The 15,485-nt window shown below is 47.1% G+C and overlaps 5 protein-coding genes across 6 annotated transcripts; 1 reads left to right on the top strand and 4 right to left on the bottom strand.

Moving 5' to 3' along the window:
- Window positions 1-115: 115 nt before the first annotated feature.
- On the bottom strand, window positions 116-1,387 carry GL218_07179 (uncharacterized protein; the record flags this gene model as incomplete). The annotated part of the gene is made up of 1 exon (XM_033583925.1): window positions 116-1,387. The coding sequence occupies one exon, from the start codon at window positions 1,385-1,387 to the stop codon at window positions 116-118; it is 1,272 nt and encodes a 423-aa protein (XP_033432960.1).
- A 452-nt stretch (window positions 1,388-1,839) lies between these two features.
- Window positions 1,840-3,696, bottom strand: GL218_07178 (Tubulin-specific chaperone E; the record flags this gene model as incomplete). Of its 2 annotated transcripts, none has more annotated exons than XM_033583923.1 (3): window positions 1,840-3,037; window positions 3,091-3,469; window positions 3,525-3,696. In XM_033583923.1, 3 exons carry the CDS (start codon window positions 3,694-3,696, stop codon window positions 1,840-1,842), a joined length of 1,749 nt encoding a protein of 582 aa, XP_033432961.1. The 2 variants fall into 2 exon arrangements, with proteins under 2 accessions (XP_033432961.1, XP_033432962.1); XM_033583924.1 differs by having other exon boundaries at window positions 3,091-3,454.
- Window positions 3,697-4,000: 304 nt separating this feature from the next.
- On the bottom strand, window positions 4,001-5,045 carry GL218_07177 (putative enoyl-CoA hydratase 2; the record flags this gene model as incomplete). Its single annotated transcript, XM_033583922.1, has 3 exons — window positions 4,001-4,761; window positions 4,814-4,862; window positions 4,926-5,045. 3 exons carry the CDS (start codon window positions 5,043-5,045, stop codon window positions 4,001-4,003), a joined length of 930 nt encoding a protein of 309 aa, XP_033432954.1.
- Window positions 5,046-6,676: 1,631 nt separating this feature from the next.
- GL218_07176 (uncharacterized protein) lies at window positions 6,677-7,777 on the top strand (the record flags this gene model as incomplete). Its single annotated transcript, XM_033583921.1, has 3 exons — window positions 6,677-6,967; window positions 7,025-7,414; window positions 7,484-7,777. The coding sequence occupies 3 exons, from the start codon at window positions 6,677-6,679 to the stop codon at window positions 7,775-7,777; spliced, it is 975 nt and encodes a 324-aa protein (XP_033432955.1).
- Window positions 7,778-8,592: 815 nt separating this feature from the next.
- Window positions 8,593-14,152, bottom strand: GL218_07175 (Tryprostatin B 6-hydroxylase; the record flags this gene model as incomplete). The annotated part of the gene is made up of 6 exons (XM_033583920.1): window positions 8,593-8,891; window positions 8,966-9,249; window positions 12,223-12,504; window positions 12,569-12,842; window positions 12,908-13,480; window positions 13,540-14,152. 6 exons carry the CDS (start codon window positions 14,150-14,152, stop codon window positions 8,593-8,595), a joined length of 2,325 nt encoding a protein of 774 aa, XP_033432952.1.
- Between the last annotated feature and the right edge of the window lie 1,333 nt (window positions 14,153-15,485).

The raw sequence follows: 15,485 nt of genomic DNA, 5'->3' as shown, positions 1-15,485 counted from the left end.
TAGTGATGCCTGTTCGATGCTCATGTGTGTTCGTCTTATAGTTTATCATAAGCGGTGCCTGCGGCGTGGACTCCACAATATCAAATCATCCCAACAGCTTTTTATTAACTCTCTCTTAGATCTCAACTAATTTCTCAACAATATCCGATTGTTTTTGCCCCAAGTCACTAGCACCACCCACTTTCTCTTCCGCGGCGTCTTCTTTCCGCAGCTCAACCTCCGTCGACGCCCTATCATCATCACCACCACCACTTTTCCCATCTAACCCCTTCGCCTTTCCTGCTCCCGCTCCCGCTCCCGCGCTCTTCTTCCCCCTTTTCTCTACCCTCTCCTTCTCCCTATACCGCAACACACCACCACCACCTCCACCACTGGCGAACCCGCCCGGCCCGAAAGCCATATTCACCGCGGTCGTATACCACGCCGGGTGGTGCGCGAGCCCGACGTCGCGCAGCCCCGCGGCCGTCGTCGGCATCTCATGCGCGTACCGGCATTGCGCGCCCCAGCGGCAGGTGCCGCGGTGGCACCAGTGCTTGCAGTATGTGCTTGAGGGGCTGCCGTTGGTGTGGTGGCTGTGGCTGCGGCTGCTGGGTCGGTGGTGGGGTTTGGTGCGGGTGGTGGATGGGGGTAACCAGGATGGGAGGAAGTGAGCGGGGGCAAGGGCGGGGGCGGGGATGAAGGGGTATGGGTTTGTGGGGGGTGTGCTGCTTGCTACAGCTGGTGAGGCGAATCTTGGATGTTGGCTTCCAGTTGTGGTATTAGTGCTGTTAGGTCTAGTTTTGGCTGGTTTGGTATGGGGGTTGCTGATGCTAGTGGCTTGGGTATTGGGACCACTGGGGCTAGGAGAGGATTCCGAGATTGGATCTACCCGCGAACTTGCTGTTGATCCCTCCTCTGCCGACGTCAACGTTGTCGATGATGAGGCGGAGGGGGAAGTGGATATTATGGGAGTGTCGATAGGCATTAGTCCGCTATCATTCGTACTCTGCACTCGGTCCCGTAGGGTGTGATAGTCCTCCTGGTGAGCAGTCGGAGTTGCTTGGAGGTCATTATGCATATACACCTGGTAGAACTTGGGATTTCTGATCGCGGTTCCTAGGTTGCGGAGACCAACGGTCTGCTCAACGCTTAGCTCGCGCGGTATCCCGAATAAGTCCAACCATTCAGGTAGTTGGTCTACGGCGATGAGGGGCACGATAGGTCCGGGTGTGGTTACTGTGCCCGACGCGGTGTGCTTTGTCGTTCCTGGGCGGACGATGAAGTAATGAGGTAGTGGTATTTGGTTCTGCGTTGGTCGGGGACTAGGAGTAGAGTTGGAACTGTAAACTTGCCGCTGGCTGCCAGCTCCTGTTCTCCCGACGTATTGGTTGTTATTCGTGTTAGCCATAATTCTGTCGGGTTGCAGATAATAAGTCATGCTCTAGATCTCCGAAGTATGGGTCTAACTTGAACGATGAGAGTATCCTAAGTTAGTGTAGGTTGTTTAGTTCAAGTTACGTATATGTGTATAGATATGATTCTATAATAGCCACGTAGTTGGCCCTGGGACAAACTTATGGTGAGTCGTTTGGGCAGATATCCGTTTCGTTTGCTAGGGCCGCAAGGACTATCCGTTTGTATAATTCATACAGTTAGGCTAACAAAGATGGAAACTGGTTAGACATTATGAATGAAATGCTGCAAGCTATTGTAACTTGTCTCAGTGTCTTCACTAACTCTCCGGGAGATTTCCTGGGGTTTGGGTTATACTATTAAGCTAACTAGCCCTTCATGTTGACTTGAATAGTCTATTTAGCTTTATTATACCAATGGACTAATATCTACCTAAAGTATCCTTTATCACCGGGCCTCAACCCTGATTTTTACATCCAAGCCGTCGACACAAAACCCAAGCTGCCGGGGCCCGTCTTGCAGCTCTGCCTCTCGCTTGACCCACTTACCGGTCTTTATGTCCGTTTGAGAGCCCTCCCCTGTATCTACAGTTTCTCCCACTTCTCCCACTTCCCCTTTCTCATGTTCTTCCTCTTCATCACTGCTGTCTTCAACTTCGTCATCGAATCCTGCAACCGGATCCCATTCCCCAGTCTCCCAAATCAGGCGTATGCCAAGCGGATTTAACCCAAACAGCTTACCAGCAATCCCCTTCACAGCGTATATATCAAAGCTCTTAGGGATCCTAGTTGTTCGTTCTACGATCTCGCCCCCTTTATCTTTGGAGTGGAAGGTGAAGTGTACTATAACCAGTCTAGCTTCTAGAAAAGCGGGATTGATCTCTTTTTGTCTATTAACGACCGGTGGGCCATATAGCTCACATAATTCTGCATAGCGTCTGTGCTGCTTGATGATTTCGGCTTCCTTGTTTTCCGGGACACTGGCTAGATGCTTTCCGATGCGGCCCAAGTAGAACATCTCTGCGTCCTGGCGGTCGGTGTTCGATATCGTACCAAAGTTTAGTATCTTGAGATTTGCTAGACGACCAACGATGAACATGTATGCTTCTTCCGTGATTACCTTAGACTGGATAGAGAATTCGGGATCTGGGTTGTCATATATAGGGTTATGCGAGAAGCGGAGGGATATCAAGCCTGGGAAACATGTTGGTAAGGCGTCGACGAATGCCCATGATGATACTTGGTTATATGAGACATCTAGGTACTTCAGAGTTCCTGAAAATACTGGTAGAGTTTCGGATGGATCCTGGGTGATGCTAGTGATGAAGTTTCCTTTGAGGTGAAGATTGCGAAGTGACGCCAATCCGGCCAGGCTAGCAACACTAGAGATGGTGGTGAAATTATTGAATTCCAAATCCACAGAAGTCAAGGTAGAAGATAGTGTCGATAACTGAGTCTCCGGCAAAAAGAATAATTGGTTCGCACTGGAAGCGAGGGATGAGAGTATCTTAAACTTGGTTGCAATATGACATATCTCCTCCCAGCTCATGAGAGTATCATCTAAAGCCAAGTCTTTGATGTTTCGCAAGGAATTCTCTGCATTCTCAAGAACTTTATCATTCAATATGTCTTGAAATCGATTTCCACTATCCTGCAATTAGCGACCTAATGCAATATTGTCCATGATCTATGGACTTACTTCAAACGTAAACTTCGTAGAGCAGGCAACTCGGAACAGATAGCCACGACGGCTCCCACGTTCTGAAATAGGTTCCGGCTGAGGTCCAACTCGGTTATCTTGGGGAATGTCTCACCAATGGGACCGTCACCCTCTAAATAAGCCGTTGCGATACGTGCACCATCGACGATGACGGCCCTTAGTTCAGATAACTGCGCCTGCTTGCGTTGTATCTTTTCGAACCCAACTTCTTCTGCTATCTTGTTTGAAAACATGATGGCAGTCGTCTTCTCCAGCTCGGAGGCGTACTTCTCAGTTACCGCTCTCACGAAGCTCTGCAGTTTCTCTGTGGGCCGTGTCGGCCGTACGAAAGACGCGGCCGTCGCTGATTTAGAGAGGCCTCCTCATCATTAGATTTCTATAATTTATTTTAAATGATTAGGATAAGTACTCACAAGTGAAATATCTCACTCCTTTATGAGAACCGTCATGTTTCCCCCGAGTTGGGTCGTCCCATTCGACGCCAAGCCAACTACCGGATGTGCCACTGACTTCGCCGACATATCGAACTGTACAAATAGCGCCGTCGTAAGACAATCTGTCGCCGACCTTTGGGGTTGTAGTCATCGTTATAGTATTTCGCTATAATAACATTGAAAAATTGTGTCTACAAGAAGCAAATTATATAATCTGGCTGGCAATGTAGAAATAATATATGGAGAGTTAGATCAGGCAACAATTTTATTTGTTACTAAGAAACTGTTACGGCGTCACAGGGGATATTGTTACCTACACACTACTAAGTTCTACCCTGGAATGCCTTTCAAGTTGGAGAAATAATATTGCAACAGCTAATCGCTATATCCTCATTTTACATATCCACAATTAACATATTTTATGGCTTAAAATCATTGCTAATACAAAATTCCGTTCATAGCTTGCTCTTGGATTCTCCCACAACCTTCATCAACGCTCTCCCGTTACTCAAACAGACCTTTCCACCCGCGACCTTAACTAAAAATCTAATCTCTTCCCATTCTCCTTTCACCTGGCCAGTCCTCCATACGGATGTGACTATCTTATCTCCAGGGCGCACAGGGCTTGCGAACCGGGCCTGGAACTCTTTAATATTAGCCGGGTCGCTGCCACCCAACTTCTGTAGTAGACCGTGACAGGCCGAGTTAAACGAATATAAACCGTGAATGATGACACCACCAAATCCCATCTTCTTGCCCGGCTCCGGGTGCGCATGGAGTGGGTTGTAGTCGCCATTCAACCGATACAGCAGGGGTGTCTGCGCATTGGTCTGGTTCTCGAACTCGACATCCGGCTTCTTGTCCTTTGGTGGAGGGAAGTTCTCGGTTGCGGGGCCCTTAGGACCACCCCAGTTACCCTGTGCTACATAGAATGAGCTGCCGATGGCGCGCGTGTAGACTTCACCTGTCGCAACGTCTACCAGGTCCTGCTGAATCTCGACGACTGAGCCTGGTCGACCCTTGTCGTATACACCAAGGACTTTGGTCCGGAGCTCGAACTTTCTGCCAACCGATGTAGTAGGGAGGGGTTTGAGGAATTGGACAAGTCGCTGGCCGTCAACAACTCGTCGCGCATCGAAGTCGGGCACACCTGGGATCTTAACTGCCTTCTCCGCGGCATAGAAGTCAATAACCTCTTGCTGGTTCTTTTTGAAAGCTATATATTGTTAATCGCGTATATTTCAATCGATTCGTAGGGCAATTCTTACGGAGGATGACCGGGTAGGTCGGGAACACCGAGAAATTAGGATCGAGCTCCTATTAGACTGTTAGAAATATACTATGGATAGTAATAGCATATATAAACAAGGGGAAACTAACGTAGAGAAAGTGAAGTTCGTCGGAAGTACAGCCTATAGTGTTGGCAAACAACAAGACATCGCGCTTTGTCCACGATACCTCGGTAGGAGGATATTCAAACCCGGCTCCTGGACTGCTCATTTTCGGTTTCACTTGAGGTTAAAGTGCGTCTGGTTGGAATTGGGAATGTAAATGGATGTTGTATAGATTTACGAGTAAAGAGTTATATGTAGGAGTGAATAGGTGTATACTGAAAGAGTGGCTAATGGGTTCTTGAAGCTTGAACGCGACAAAGATGATGGGCAACTATCCGGTATTAGGAACGAAAGTCCCACATGATCTAACGATTCGAACCGAGGTTCAATGGCTACCTGCAGATGAACTTGGCTGGTTTAGGTCTAGAACTGATTGATAAGATATCGGTACTTTAATCCCGGTATATATATACAGTAGTTCGATACATAGAATCTAATCTGTGCATTATGACATCAAGTATACATTACATAGGTATGTAGGTAGTAGGTGGGTACTTTATACTTTCATCTCAAGCTTGAGGTATTGAGAGCTCTAAACTTCAAGCTTCAAGCTTCAAGCTAAACCCAGCAATAGCAACAACAGCAGCAAACCTTTCCTAAGTACCAATCAATATGCAACCTATGCTTAGCAGTCAACAGTCAGCAGTCTAGCAGGTAGGCATCAAACGTTTCTAGGGTTGCTTCGAAAGTAAATAGGTAAGCAGACCATTTCATTCTTCTTGAGGAACATGGTACTATATTCGACGCATCTCTGATTCATCTCCATTATTTCTTCTAAGAGCTTCTATGCCTCGTTCATAGATTTGTCAATGATAGTGGATTCTGCTTCAAACCAAGATTTGACATTTCGGTTGGCAAATGTTGACCCGCATATCGACACTGACAAGAATCACGACTCACTGACAACATCCCGCTCTGGAAGTAATTCAAGGCTTAATACTGTGCTGTCTTTAACCTCCAGAGAGCTCCGGAACTCGTCAACGAAGACCGAAAAGCTTATCCTAAAACATAATAAGCTCAACAAGGGACTCTTACGTGAGGACGTGAGGACGTGAGGACGAGAAGCCGCAGCTCAGCCCAGAAGACCAGCTGTCGAAAGAAAAGCTACTACAGGGACAAAGAAATTTAAGAAAGAAAGCACGCCAACACGTTAAGAGACTTTCTCACCTCAAAAAATTGTATGGGAAGGACCACGCTTCTAAGCAAGAACAACACTTGTACGATACTATTCAACAACTAGAATCTAGGCTCAATAAGCACCTTAGACCACCACTAGTATCCCAGGGAAATCGTAGGTTGAAGACCATTAGTGAGAGAAACACAAACAAGATGAATTCCGACGAAGAATTATCTATGCCATTGCCATGCTCGGAGGCTACCGATCAGTCTAACAATTTCCCCCAATATCCGACATTAAGCAGCTATTATGCCAAGCGTGCTTCCGTAAGTGAGGAAGTATGTGGTGAAAAGAGGAAGTCAGAGGACAACGACGGTGCATCAGGCAAGAAGCGTAAGCAAGGCACTTCGAACGAAGTTGGTTTCTCGGCAGGCCTTCTGGCGAATGAGACGCGGAAGGAGAATGTTGATTGGTTTGACGAGGGCACTTAGGAGATGCCGTTAGTCCCGACCATGTCTAGCGAAAAGAAATATGATTATCAGGAAGCTGGTAATGCACTATCGTCAAACCCCTTTAGTCAATCCAATGGTCACAAGTCATCCGACAAAGGCAAAGGCAAGATGAAAGCTGAACCTCAAGAACAACAGTCAGGCGCAAGTTGCGGGTACCAGCAATCATACCCGGCAGTGAATAGCACCACAGCTAACGCATCAGCTTCTTCTACTCAGGTTGCCCAGGCTGTTGACCTAGAGAAACTTGAACAAAGACGTCGGCTAGATGAGATCGTCAAGGATCACATTGATGACTTTGGCATTGTTTATGACCGCCCCGGCCCTGAGATTCCTGGAGATTCTCCCGATGGCTCGTGGATGATGGCCGGCGGGCTCGTAACTGACCCCCTTCAGGTTCAGGTTAGTTCTTCACCCCTCTAATAGTTTTGTATTGGTTCTAATATTAGCACTCTATAGGGATTGTGGGACGTTAGGATGTCTACTTCAAGCCTTTCGTCGTCAGGAGAAGATAACAACAATGATGAACGCAAAGTCGCAAGTCAAGAAATCTCTAGCTTAGCGGAAGCTTCAACTTTCCAGGGCGATAACCGTGCTACGCTACCTAATGACATACACAACACTGTAAAGACTTCGTCTTTCGACCCATCCACCGCGGCTTCCCCGCCAATGCCGAATACTATGCAAGCCTGGGGACGCCAGTCTAGCAATCCCGCCCATCCTACTCAGATCAGAGGTTCTTTGCCCCCTCAGTACTTTGATCGAGTCACGCCCACGACATTCCGCGGCGATTCTCAAATGGACGGTCCGGCCCAGGAAGAGGCCGATATAGACGGAGACGACTATTACGTGCGTCCCGGAGCAGTTAGCATGAAACGACCCCGATCAGCAGCATCCATCTCTACGTCGCAGCCTTAGGCAGGTCCTGTTAACGGAAATCCTTTTGGAACCCCGACGTCATACTCCACGGCCCAGCCGCAATCGCAGACTCAATCGGGCCTCCGACCGGCCTCACCTCCCATTCCGCAGCCCATTGACGATCTTGTTGTTCTTGTCGGTGTCCCGGGAGTCGGCGTACCCGGCACGTCGTCTTCTCGCCACTGCCAGGGACGATGTATCAACCGAGAGTTCAGTCTCGCCGAGGCCCTTGCAAGGGATCGTATGGTCTTAGATAGGGAGGAGGAATTGTGGACTATGATGATGGGGTTTTAAGACTTTTTGTTGATGCGTTTAGGGATTGTTTATTCGTTGGTCATGATATTCGGAGGTTTTTTTTTTTTTTTTTGCAAGGAGTTGGACTCGCTGAAGGTAGATTCTCGTTATTTTAGGGATGGCGGTTTTGTACACCACTTCTTTCTAATAACCTGAGTTTCTATAGGTAGTAGTCATCTTCGCACTCGTCGGCGCGATGTTAGTGTATGTTAGTGTAATGTAGTACGATGCTGCAGGTAGCCCTTGATTAGCCACAACGCTGGCCTTGATAGGTTAATTAAGTACATCCTGCCCATCAATACGTCCACCATGGAGTTGACCATTTACTTCCGTAGGTAGTTTAGCTCATGTGGGATTCATGTAAATAAACGCTTCATATAAGCATGATATTCCAGTTCGCATTAAACGAGGGGGGTTTAAATCAATCTCACAATTTCTTGTATTCTATTAGAATTGTTTTAACTAGTAACTATTTGTAGGTATAGTTAACTTATATATCCTGATCAATTTAAGTCTTAAGCTACGTTCTGTTTATAATCCAAGACTTTACGCTCTATGAATTGCATGCAAAGCGAAACAGACCTCCTGCTAATCCGGTCAGAAGAAATAATACGAAAGGCAACTGAGGTCAAATTCAGGGTATCCAAGTTATTAGTCCAGCCAAGCCCACGTCTTCAACAACTTGCCCGGCCGAGTCACCTCCATCTCAGCTCATAACGCTAATACCTACGTAACCACAACCAAAGGCTCCTTACGCCAAGCCAGACCCCCCCCTCCCCCCCAAAGAAAACCACGCAAGCCTCCCAAGAGGACGATCAGGTCGCCTTCTCCCTCGGCTCGAAGATAATCTCCACCGGCCCTGGCTGTGCCGTGATCTGGTCTTTCATCTCGCGCCACATGGTCATCGGGTCGTAGCCCGGTGCAAATTTAAGATGAAAATCCCGGACTAGGCCCGCGGCGAAGAGCCGGAGCTCCGCGTAGGCGATGGGCTTGCCGACGCATTGCCGACCGCCGGTCGAGAAGGGCCCGAAGGCGCGCTTGTCGAGGATCAGCTCGGGGCGCGAGTACCACCGCTCCGGGATGAAGTCGTTGGGGTGGGCGAAGGCGGATTCCACTGGTTAGGTAGGGATATTAGCTGTTATTGTGGAGAGATAAATTGAATGTGTGTATTAGGAATTTAGTACTTACTTCGCATGATGACATATTTGGGCGCCGTGACTTTGGTGTAAGGGGGGATTAGGACGTCGTCGACCATCAACCCATCTGGTCCGGTTATTCTTGCGGCACCGGTCATAGCGGGTGGTACGAGCCGCAATGTCTCTTGGATGAAGCCCTCGAGGTGAGGCAGGGAGGCAAGAGCATTAGGGTCCCTCGTGTCTACACCTTGAGTCTCTTCGTATATTTTCTTGGCGTGCTCGGGATACCGCGCAAGGAACCAACATGAAGCGATTAGAGCGGCTCGGGTGGTATCACTATGATAGTTAAGGGCGTGTTAGTATATGTGCTAGTAACGATGATACAGCGTCAAGAGGGAGAATAGGGGTTATGGTTGACTCACCTGCCTGCGACTACAGCTGTGACTGCTGTTCCGTGAAGATAAAGATCGCGTTCCTCTATGGTATGGAATCTATGAAGTTTTTGATACTCGTCGATGAAGTGGGTTGCCATGTCCGCCTGGTCTATATTATCGCCCTCCTATATCATACTACCGTTAGTATGGTATTATTCTTCAGTAAGAAGAAACTTACATTTATACGTTGCTTCATTCGACTTTCGCAGAATGCAACCATCTTAAACCAGTCCTGAACTCGATGCCAGAAAGGGGCTAAGGAGAAGATCATGTGTGCGAGCCAAGTTACATCATTGATAGGCCCGACCAGCTCGAAAGCACGGTCTCGGTGATCGAAAAATGGATGCCAGGCCTGGGTCTTAACGAGTTTCCAGTCCTGGTTGAATAATATGTCTCCAACTACGTCGAAAGTGAACCGAGATACTTGTTCATCTATGTGGACTGGCCGAGTACCGCCAAATCCACGGAAACATTCGCATAGCTCCTGCACATGTTGAGAAATGCGTGGGTTAAACGAATTCATGGCTGGATAACGTGTTAATAGAGTCTTTGAAGCAAGTTAGACCTTTTCAGGTGAGGGTCCCCTTACTTTTCCCAGAGATCGCTTGCACCCAGGCCCTACGACCATCTTTGTGCTCCTGTTCACTCCGAGTGAAGACAGCAGAGCTCCTCGGCTTCAAGATATCATACCAAATGTCCTTAGTAGTAGAAGTTCCCCACCCATCAAGCAGCCTAAACGCAGCTGGGTGTACAATGGTAACTTCATTGGGGCCTATTTGAAATACTCAGCATATATGAAACATTGAGATCAATCGACGTTGGTGTAAAAATAGGGGTATAAACCTACCCGTTCGTATGATACTTCCATACTTCTCATGCAGCTCTTTCAACCACAAGTGGTTTGTCGAGTGTCGAATCTTGAATACGTGCCATAGCTTAGTGACAGCAGCAAGCTTTGGTCCCGGGAACTTAGACAGGCGGTGGAAGAACAAGCGATAAATTGTCATGCTAGTAAACATAGCAGTGAAATATGACGCCGCTATAATAGAGGCCTGCCGAAAAGCTTCTCCAATGGAAACGAAGCCCCAGGCTTGGTATACAAGACCTGCCGTGCCTAGCCATAGTAGCAAGTGGACAGCTACGATCTGTGGAATATAAAGATGCCATTCGCCGCGGATGAAGACGCCATTGTGAGCGAAGAGCCCAGCAATGGCGGCGAGAAGTATCGGGTAAAGCATCAGAATAGATTGTTCGACAACAACAGCAACAATAACAACAACATAGAATAATTAAACGATAGCTGCGAGCTTCTCATACAGCTAGCTAGCTACCTAGGCGAAGCTACTCTATTGAGCTGCTTAGTATCATGTACCGGGTATGGCACATATGAGATAATGATTACGGTAGTTAAAGGAACGAGACACTATGTACGAGCATGCATGGGCACAATTAATACTATCACTTTTACTGGCTGTAGTCCTAAAACGGTGATGAAGCGGTGCCTAAACCCTGTTTTTTCTCTACGACTGTTATAAGAAAATACCAGGTAGGCATATATTTATTTCGACGTGGTGACACAGGTACCGTACCCTTTCAATACATACAGCGCTCACTTTGCCCATGAAGACATAACCGACCTGTTAGAACAGATATGCGGGACTTACACGCCCACCTAACGTAAGACCTAAGCCTTAAGGTATGATTTCGGACTACGACGACGGCCCGATTGGCCGCAGCATCTCTTCTAATGGGGATATGGCATCTCCATTCTAGGATAGACGATACATATAAAAAGAAACGTATCGTATCGAAAGGGTATCCCCACAATAGAGTATTATCGTGATCTGGTATATACATAGTGTATTGACAGGGGAAAATGTGGTGATAGTGGGGGATATGACAATCCTGCTAAACTCACACCCTGTGCGGCACAAAAAGGTACCTAGGTTAGGTAGTTAGGGACCTAGGGTTGTGTAGATGCTACAGCCGACGTCACATCCGAATACTTCAATGCTACTCACATTATTCAAAAAACTCGGTTTGCCCACATATAATTATAAGCACGTGTACGGAAGCGTCGTATGCAAGACGATAGAACATGAGGAATCTTTGTCGATGCTACCCTAAGGTGAAGATGTAATCTGTAGCGTAGCTATTGGAGGGTTACGCTGCCCCTGTTTCCGATGATTTGGAACCAACATGCGCATCCCAGCCGCCGAAGATAATATATAGAGGTATATATGTATATAAGTCGTCTCGAAGGATTCAAGTTTCCAAGTTTCAACATGGGATATTCTTAATCCGGTTATACTACCTTCTCAACATGGACAAAAATATGAGATATATGCAAGGGGTCAAATCCAAACGAGTATAGCCTAGTGACGAATTAGGCTTATAATCGCCGCTAACTTCGCCTCCCGTTCGCAATACCGGCGGGAATCGGCAGGTCTAGCGAAATTCTACGGATTTGAGAGCGCTTAGATCAAAACGGCTTCTATGCCAAGGACATATACCGAGGATTCAAGTTACCTATGTATTTGCTAAAATCCTTAGCAACAATTAGCTCGGTCCTGCGGCAATGGTGTTCATTAACTTCTTTAGGCATCCATAATGCATCACATGTTTAAGTTGACGTCTTTCTACATAGTATATACAAGAATGAAACCACATGTTGCTGTGGGGGGTCCCTTTTTATCCCATATTCTCCTCATAATAAACACCCTTCTGACAGATACATCGGTTAGTGGAATCTAATATGATATGCTCCCCCCCGCCGCCTGTATGCATATAGTAGACCCCCCGTAATAAAATATAATGTTACATCAAAGATAGTAAATGAAGATGTTAGTTGAATAGTGGCACGGGTCACCACTACCTAACCTTGCATAGCCGGCCATCCTGTCGTATCTCCCAATACTCACTTCCTACGGCTGTTTGACCGTAGAACGTGTCATTCGGATCATACTTCCTCTTGATAGATAAGAGCTTATCATAATTGCTACCGTAGAACACCTGCTGGAAGTTAGACTGACCAAAGTCAGCCTCATTCAGGTACGCAGCGCCGTTGGGGGTTATGGCAGAGAGCCTCGGGACCATCGAGTTCCTGATAAGTTCCTGATCTGCCATGTTGGCGCTATTATCCAGATGATTGTAATAGCTGTTGGCGCCAAGAGTTAGTAATATGTATATAGACCAGGGGTGGCAACCGGGATGAGACTTACGTGCCGAAGACAGAACTAAAAGCCGCAGAACGCCAGACAGGATTTACGGAGTTCGGAGAACTCGGCGTGCGGTTGACATTGACTGAAAGTCCTGACAGGATTGCGCCTTCATCAACAACGAACTTCAACGCGTCGATGAGCGTCGCTACAGAGTCATTCGATAATAGCGAGCGTGGGATCAGACGACCACCAATATTAGCCTGAGTCACATTTGGCTCCGCACTCATAGAATGGAAGCTATCAAGGAAGTTGGGGAAGTCCTTAACAGCATACTCTGTCGATAATGTTAGTCCAATTAAGAAATCCTGTAGGCATAGATAGATTAAAAGGGGAACTCACGATAAGGTAATTTCACTCTCTCTAGCTGGTCGATAGTAGGTTGCAGCAAGGCTGTCAATTGCTTAGAATCTAAGTTCGGGGCCGTTACAGACTGGATTGTGAAGCTCGCGTTCGAGAGCATCCAGATACACACGGCACCAGCATCGGTGATCTTAGTTAAGCTTCCGAGGAAGACTGTAAAGCTATCCCAGAATGCTTCTGATGTAGTTTCGAGATTGAATGTAAGGTTGCCGACAGAAACAATATCAAAATCTGGATGAGCTTTAATAGTTAAGGACAACACAGCTGCGTATGTGCCACCCCCACCTCCTGAAAGAGCCCAATATAAATCCGAGTTTTCATAAGGGGTAGCGATCAAGTGTTTCCCGGTAGAGGTTACAACCTCCCACTCAAGCGTCTGGTCAGCGGCAAGTCCCAATGTAGATACGAGGGGCCCATGGCCACCACCCTGTGAATATCCGCCAGCTAACCCGACAGTTGAGGAGTCACCGCCCACAACTACGAGGCCGTTCGCATGTGCTACACGCTGAGCCTCGCCGTTCTGCACTCCGGCACCAACCTTGATTGCCTTGCCTATAGTTGCTGTTAGGTATTTGTTCATATTTAATTTGGTATGATAGTTGAGCCCTTACCAGTGTAATGCTGAGAGGAGTAGTCGCTAACTGTGATATCCTTTAAGTGGTGTGTCCAGATAGCTAAACCACCGGCACCGGTCGACTTGCCGAAGTAATCATGACCGGTATTACGGATGACGAAACGGATATTGTGCTGCTGCGCAAAAGCAATTGTCGATTGATAGTCTTGAGCCGAAGAGGCGTTTACAGCATACTGGATTAAGGAGCCAACTACACATTGGGCGTCAGGTGGTGTAAAGGGGTCGCAGCTCATATTGGCGAAAAAGGGCGCCATAGGGGATGATGAGCTCTCATAGTGAGTAACAGGGTAGTCCCATACCGATATGAGCTTTGCGCACGCGTCAGCATCGTATCGTCCAAACCCGCTATTATGGCAAACGCTAGCCAGAGGAATTGTCGTAACTAGTTTGCCATTGATCGTCTTGTTGAATTGGCTCCATTCTGACCTGGATGGCCAGCAAGCGTCGCCTGGGAAGCACCGACATTTCGAGCTGTTCACAGAAGCCTCAGCATCGCGAAGTAGGACTGAGTTTGAGGAGTGTGGTTGGAGGGCTAATGCCGCCGCCGCGTAGGCGGAATACAGCAGAGGTAACACTGAGCGAAAGATCATCGCTCTGAAATGTGTCTCTAGTGTTACCGTACTTTATCTTGCCAAGTCGAACCTAATGCCCGCAGAGTACGGAAGCACATGTGCATGTAGGTGAGACAGGCAATGTGAGCTTAAGAGCGATTCACAGGGAAAATCTAGACTCTTCGCGGTTCACTCGGATCCGATCTCTACGTGAGATGCATGAGCTGACGGGCAAACAACCCGGGAAGGTAATTTAATTACGGATTTTGGACATCTTCCTTGGTGACAAAGCAGACAGAGTGGCACAGCAGAGCTGCGTGTCTCTCTCTCTCTCGGACATGATAACATTTATTCCCGCACAAATCAAGATACGATGCCCAGAAGTTGAGTGTTCAAGGGACTTGAAATCTTGGTAGAGATATGAGCGGGGGACGGAGTTGAAATTCCCCTGGAAAATTCCCCTTAGCTTCGGGTGCATTAAGCTTTACGATGTGGTGGGAAAATGTAACTTGGAAGGTACCTTGGGTAGCATATTGCGAATGAGATACTACCTATAGGTAGCTGCTCCGATGCTTTACCGAGTTTCATAAACCACGTGCACCTCCAACCAGGCAGGTGCATATGTACATACCTAGGTACCTACCAGGTACCTACTCCCCTAGTTCATGGCCCTATATATGGCCCCCACTCCGATTCTGTGATCCAAGGTTCCCAATCTGACAGTTCCAGAAAATCAACCAACGAGATATTGATTTGACACACTTATTCATCGTAATTCGTCACTCGTTTACTACCAAATCCTGCAGTGTAACCCTATTCTAAGCCACCGTCAGCAATCTGCAGTTGGCAACTACATACATATAAACCTTGTTTGATACAGGTCTCTGGGATGAGAGATAGTAGCGCGACGCTAAGTGGAGATGTTTAACTAAATATGGCTAGCAGGTAGCTTTACGTATAAATTTGTATATAATAGTACTGAATATTAATACTTTTCGAACTGAAAGGCTGCTCCTGAATATCAATATATGGGTTTGGATAAAAAATTAAGTATAAAAAGTTGATCTTTCTATTAAAGTTTTGTACTTTACGTATAAATTTATATGTAAGGCTACCTGCTAGCCATATTTAGTTAAAAATCTCCACTTAGCGCCGCGCTACTATCTCTCATCCCAGAGACCTGTATTTAAGACGTAACTACCAAAATTACACTATATACGCGATCGCTATTGATAGCCCAATAGTATAAAACTTGGACTAAAAAAAGGCTAGTTTACGGTAGATTTTTTATCTAGTTCCAACTAGTGTATGTATGCAGCCACGAGGTTGGTAGGGACCACAGTATCCATGCCCCGGCCCGCATCCTACATCC

Source organism: Daldinia childiae (assembly GCF_008694065.1).
Source record: "Daldinia childiae strain JS-1345 chromosome Unknown Scaffold8, whole genome shotgun sequence".
Classification (NCBI taxonomy): Eukaryota; Fungi; Ascomycota; class Sordariomycetes; order Xylariales; family Hypoxylaceae; genus Daldinia; species Daldinia childiae.
Note: the sequence above shows the minus strand (reverse complement) of the source record. Positions and strands in the feature narration are given on the sequence as shown.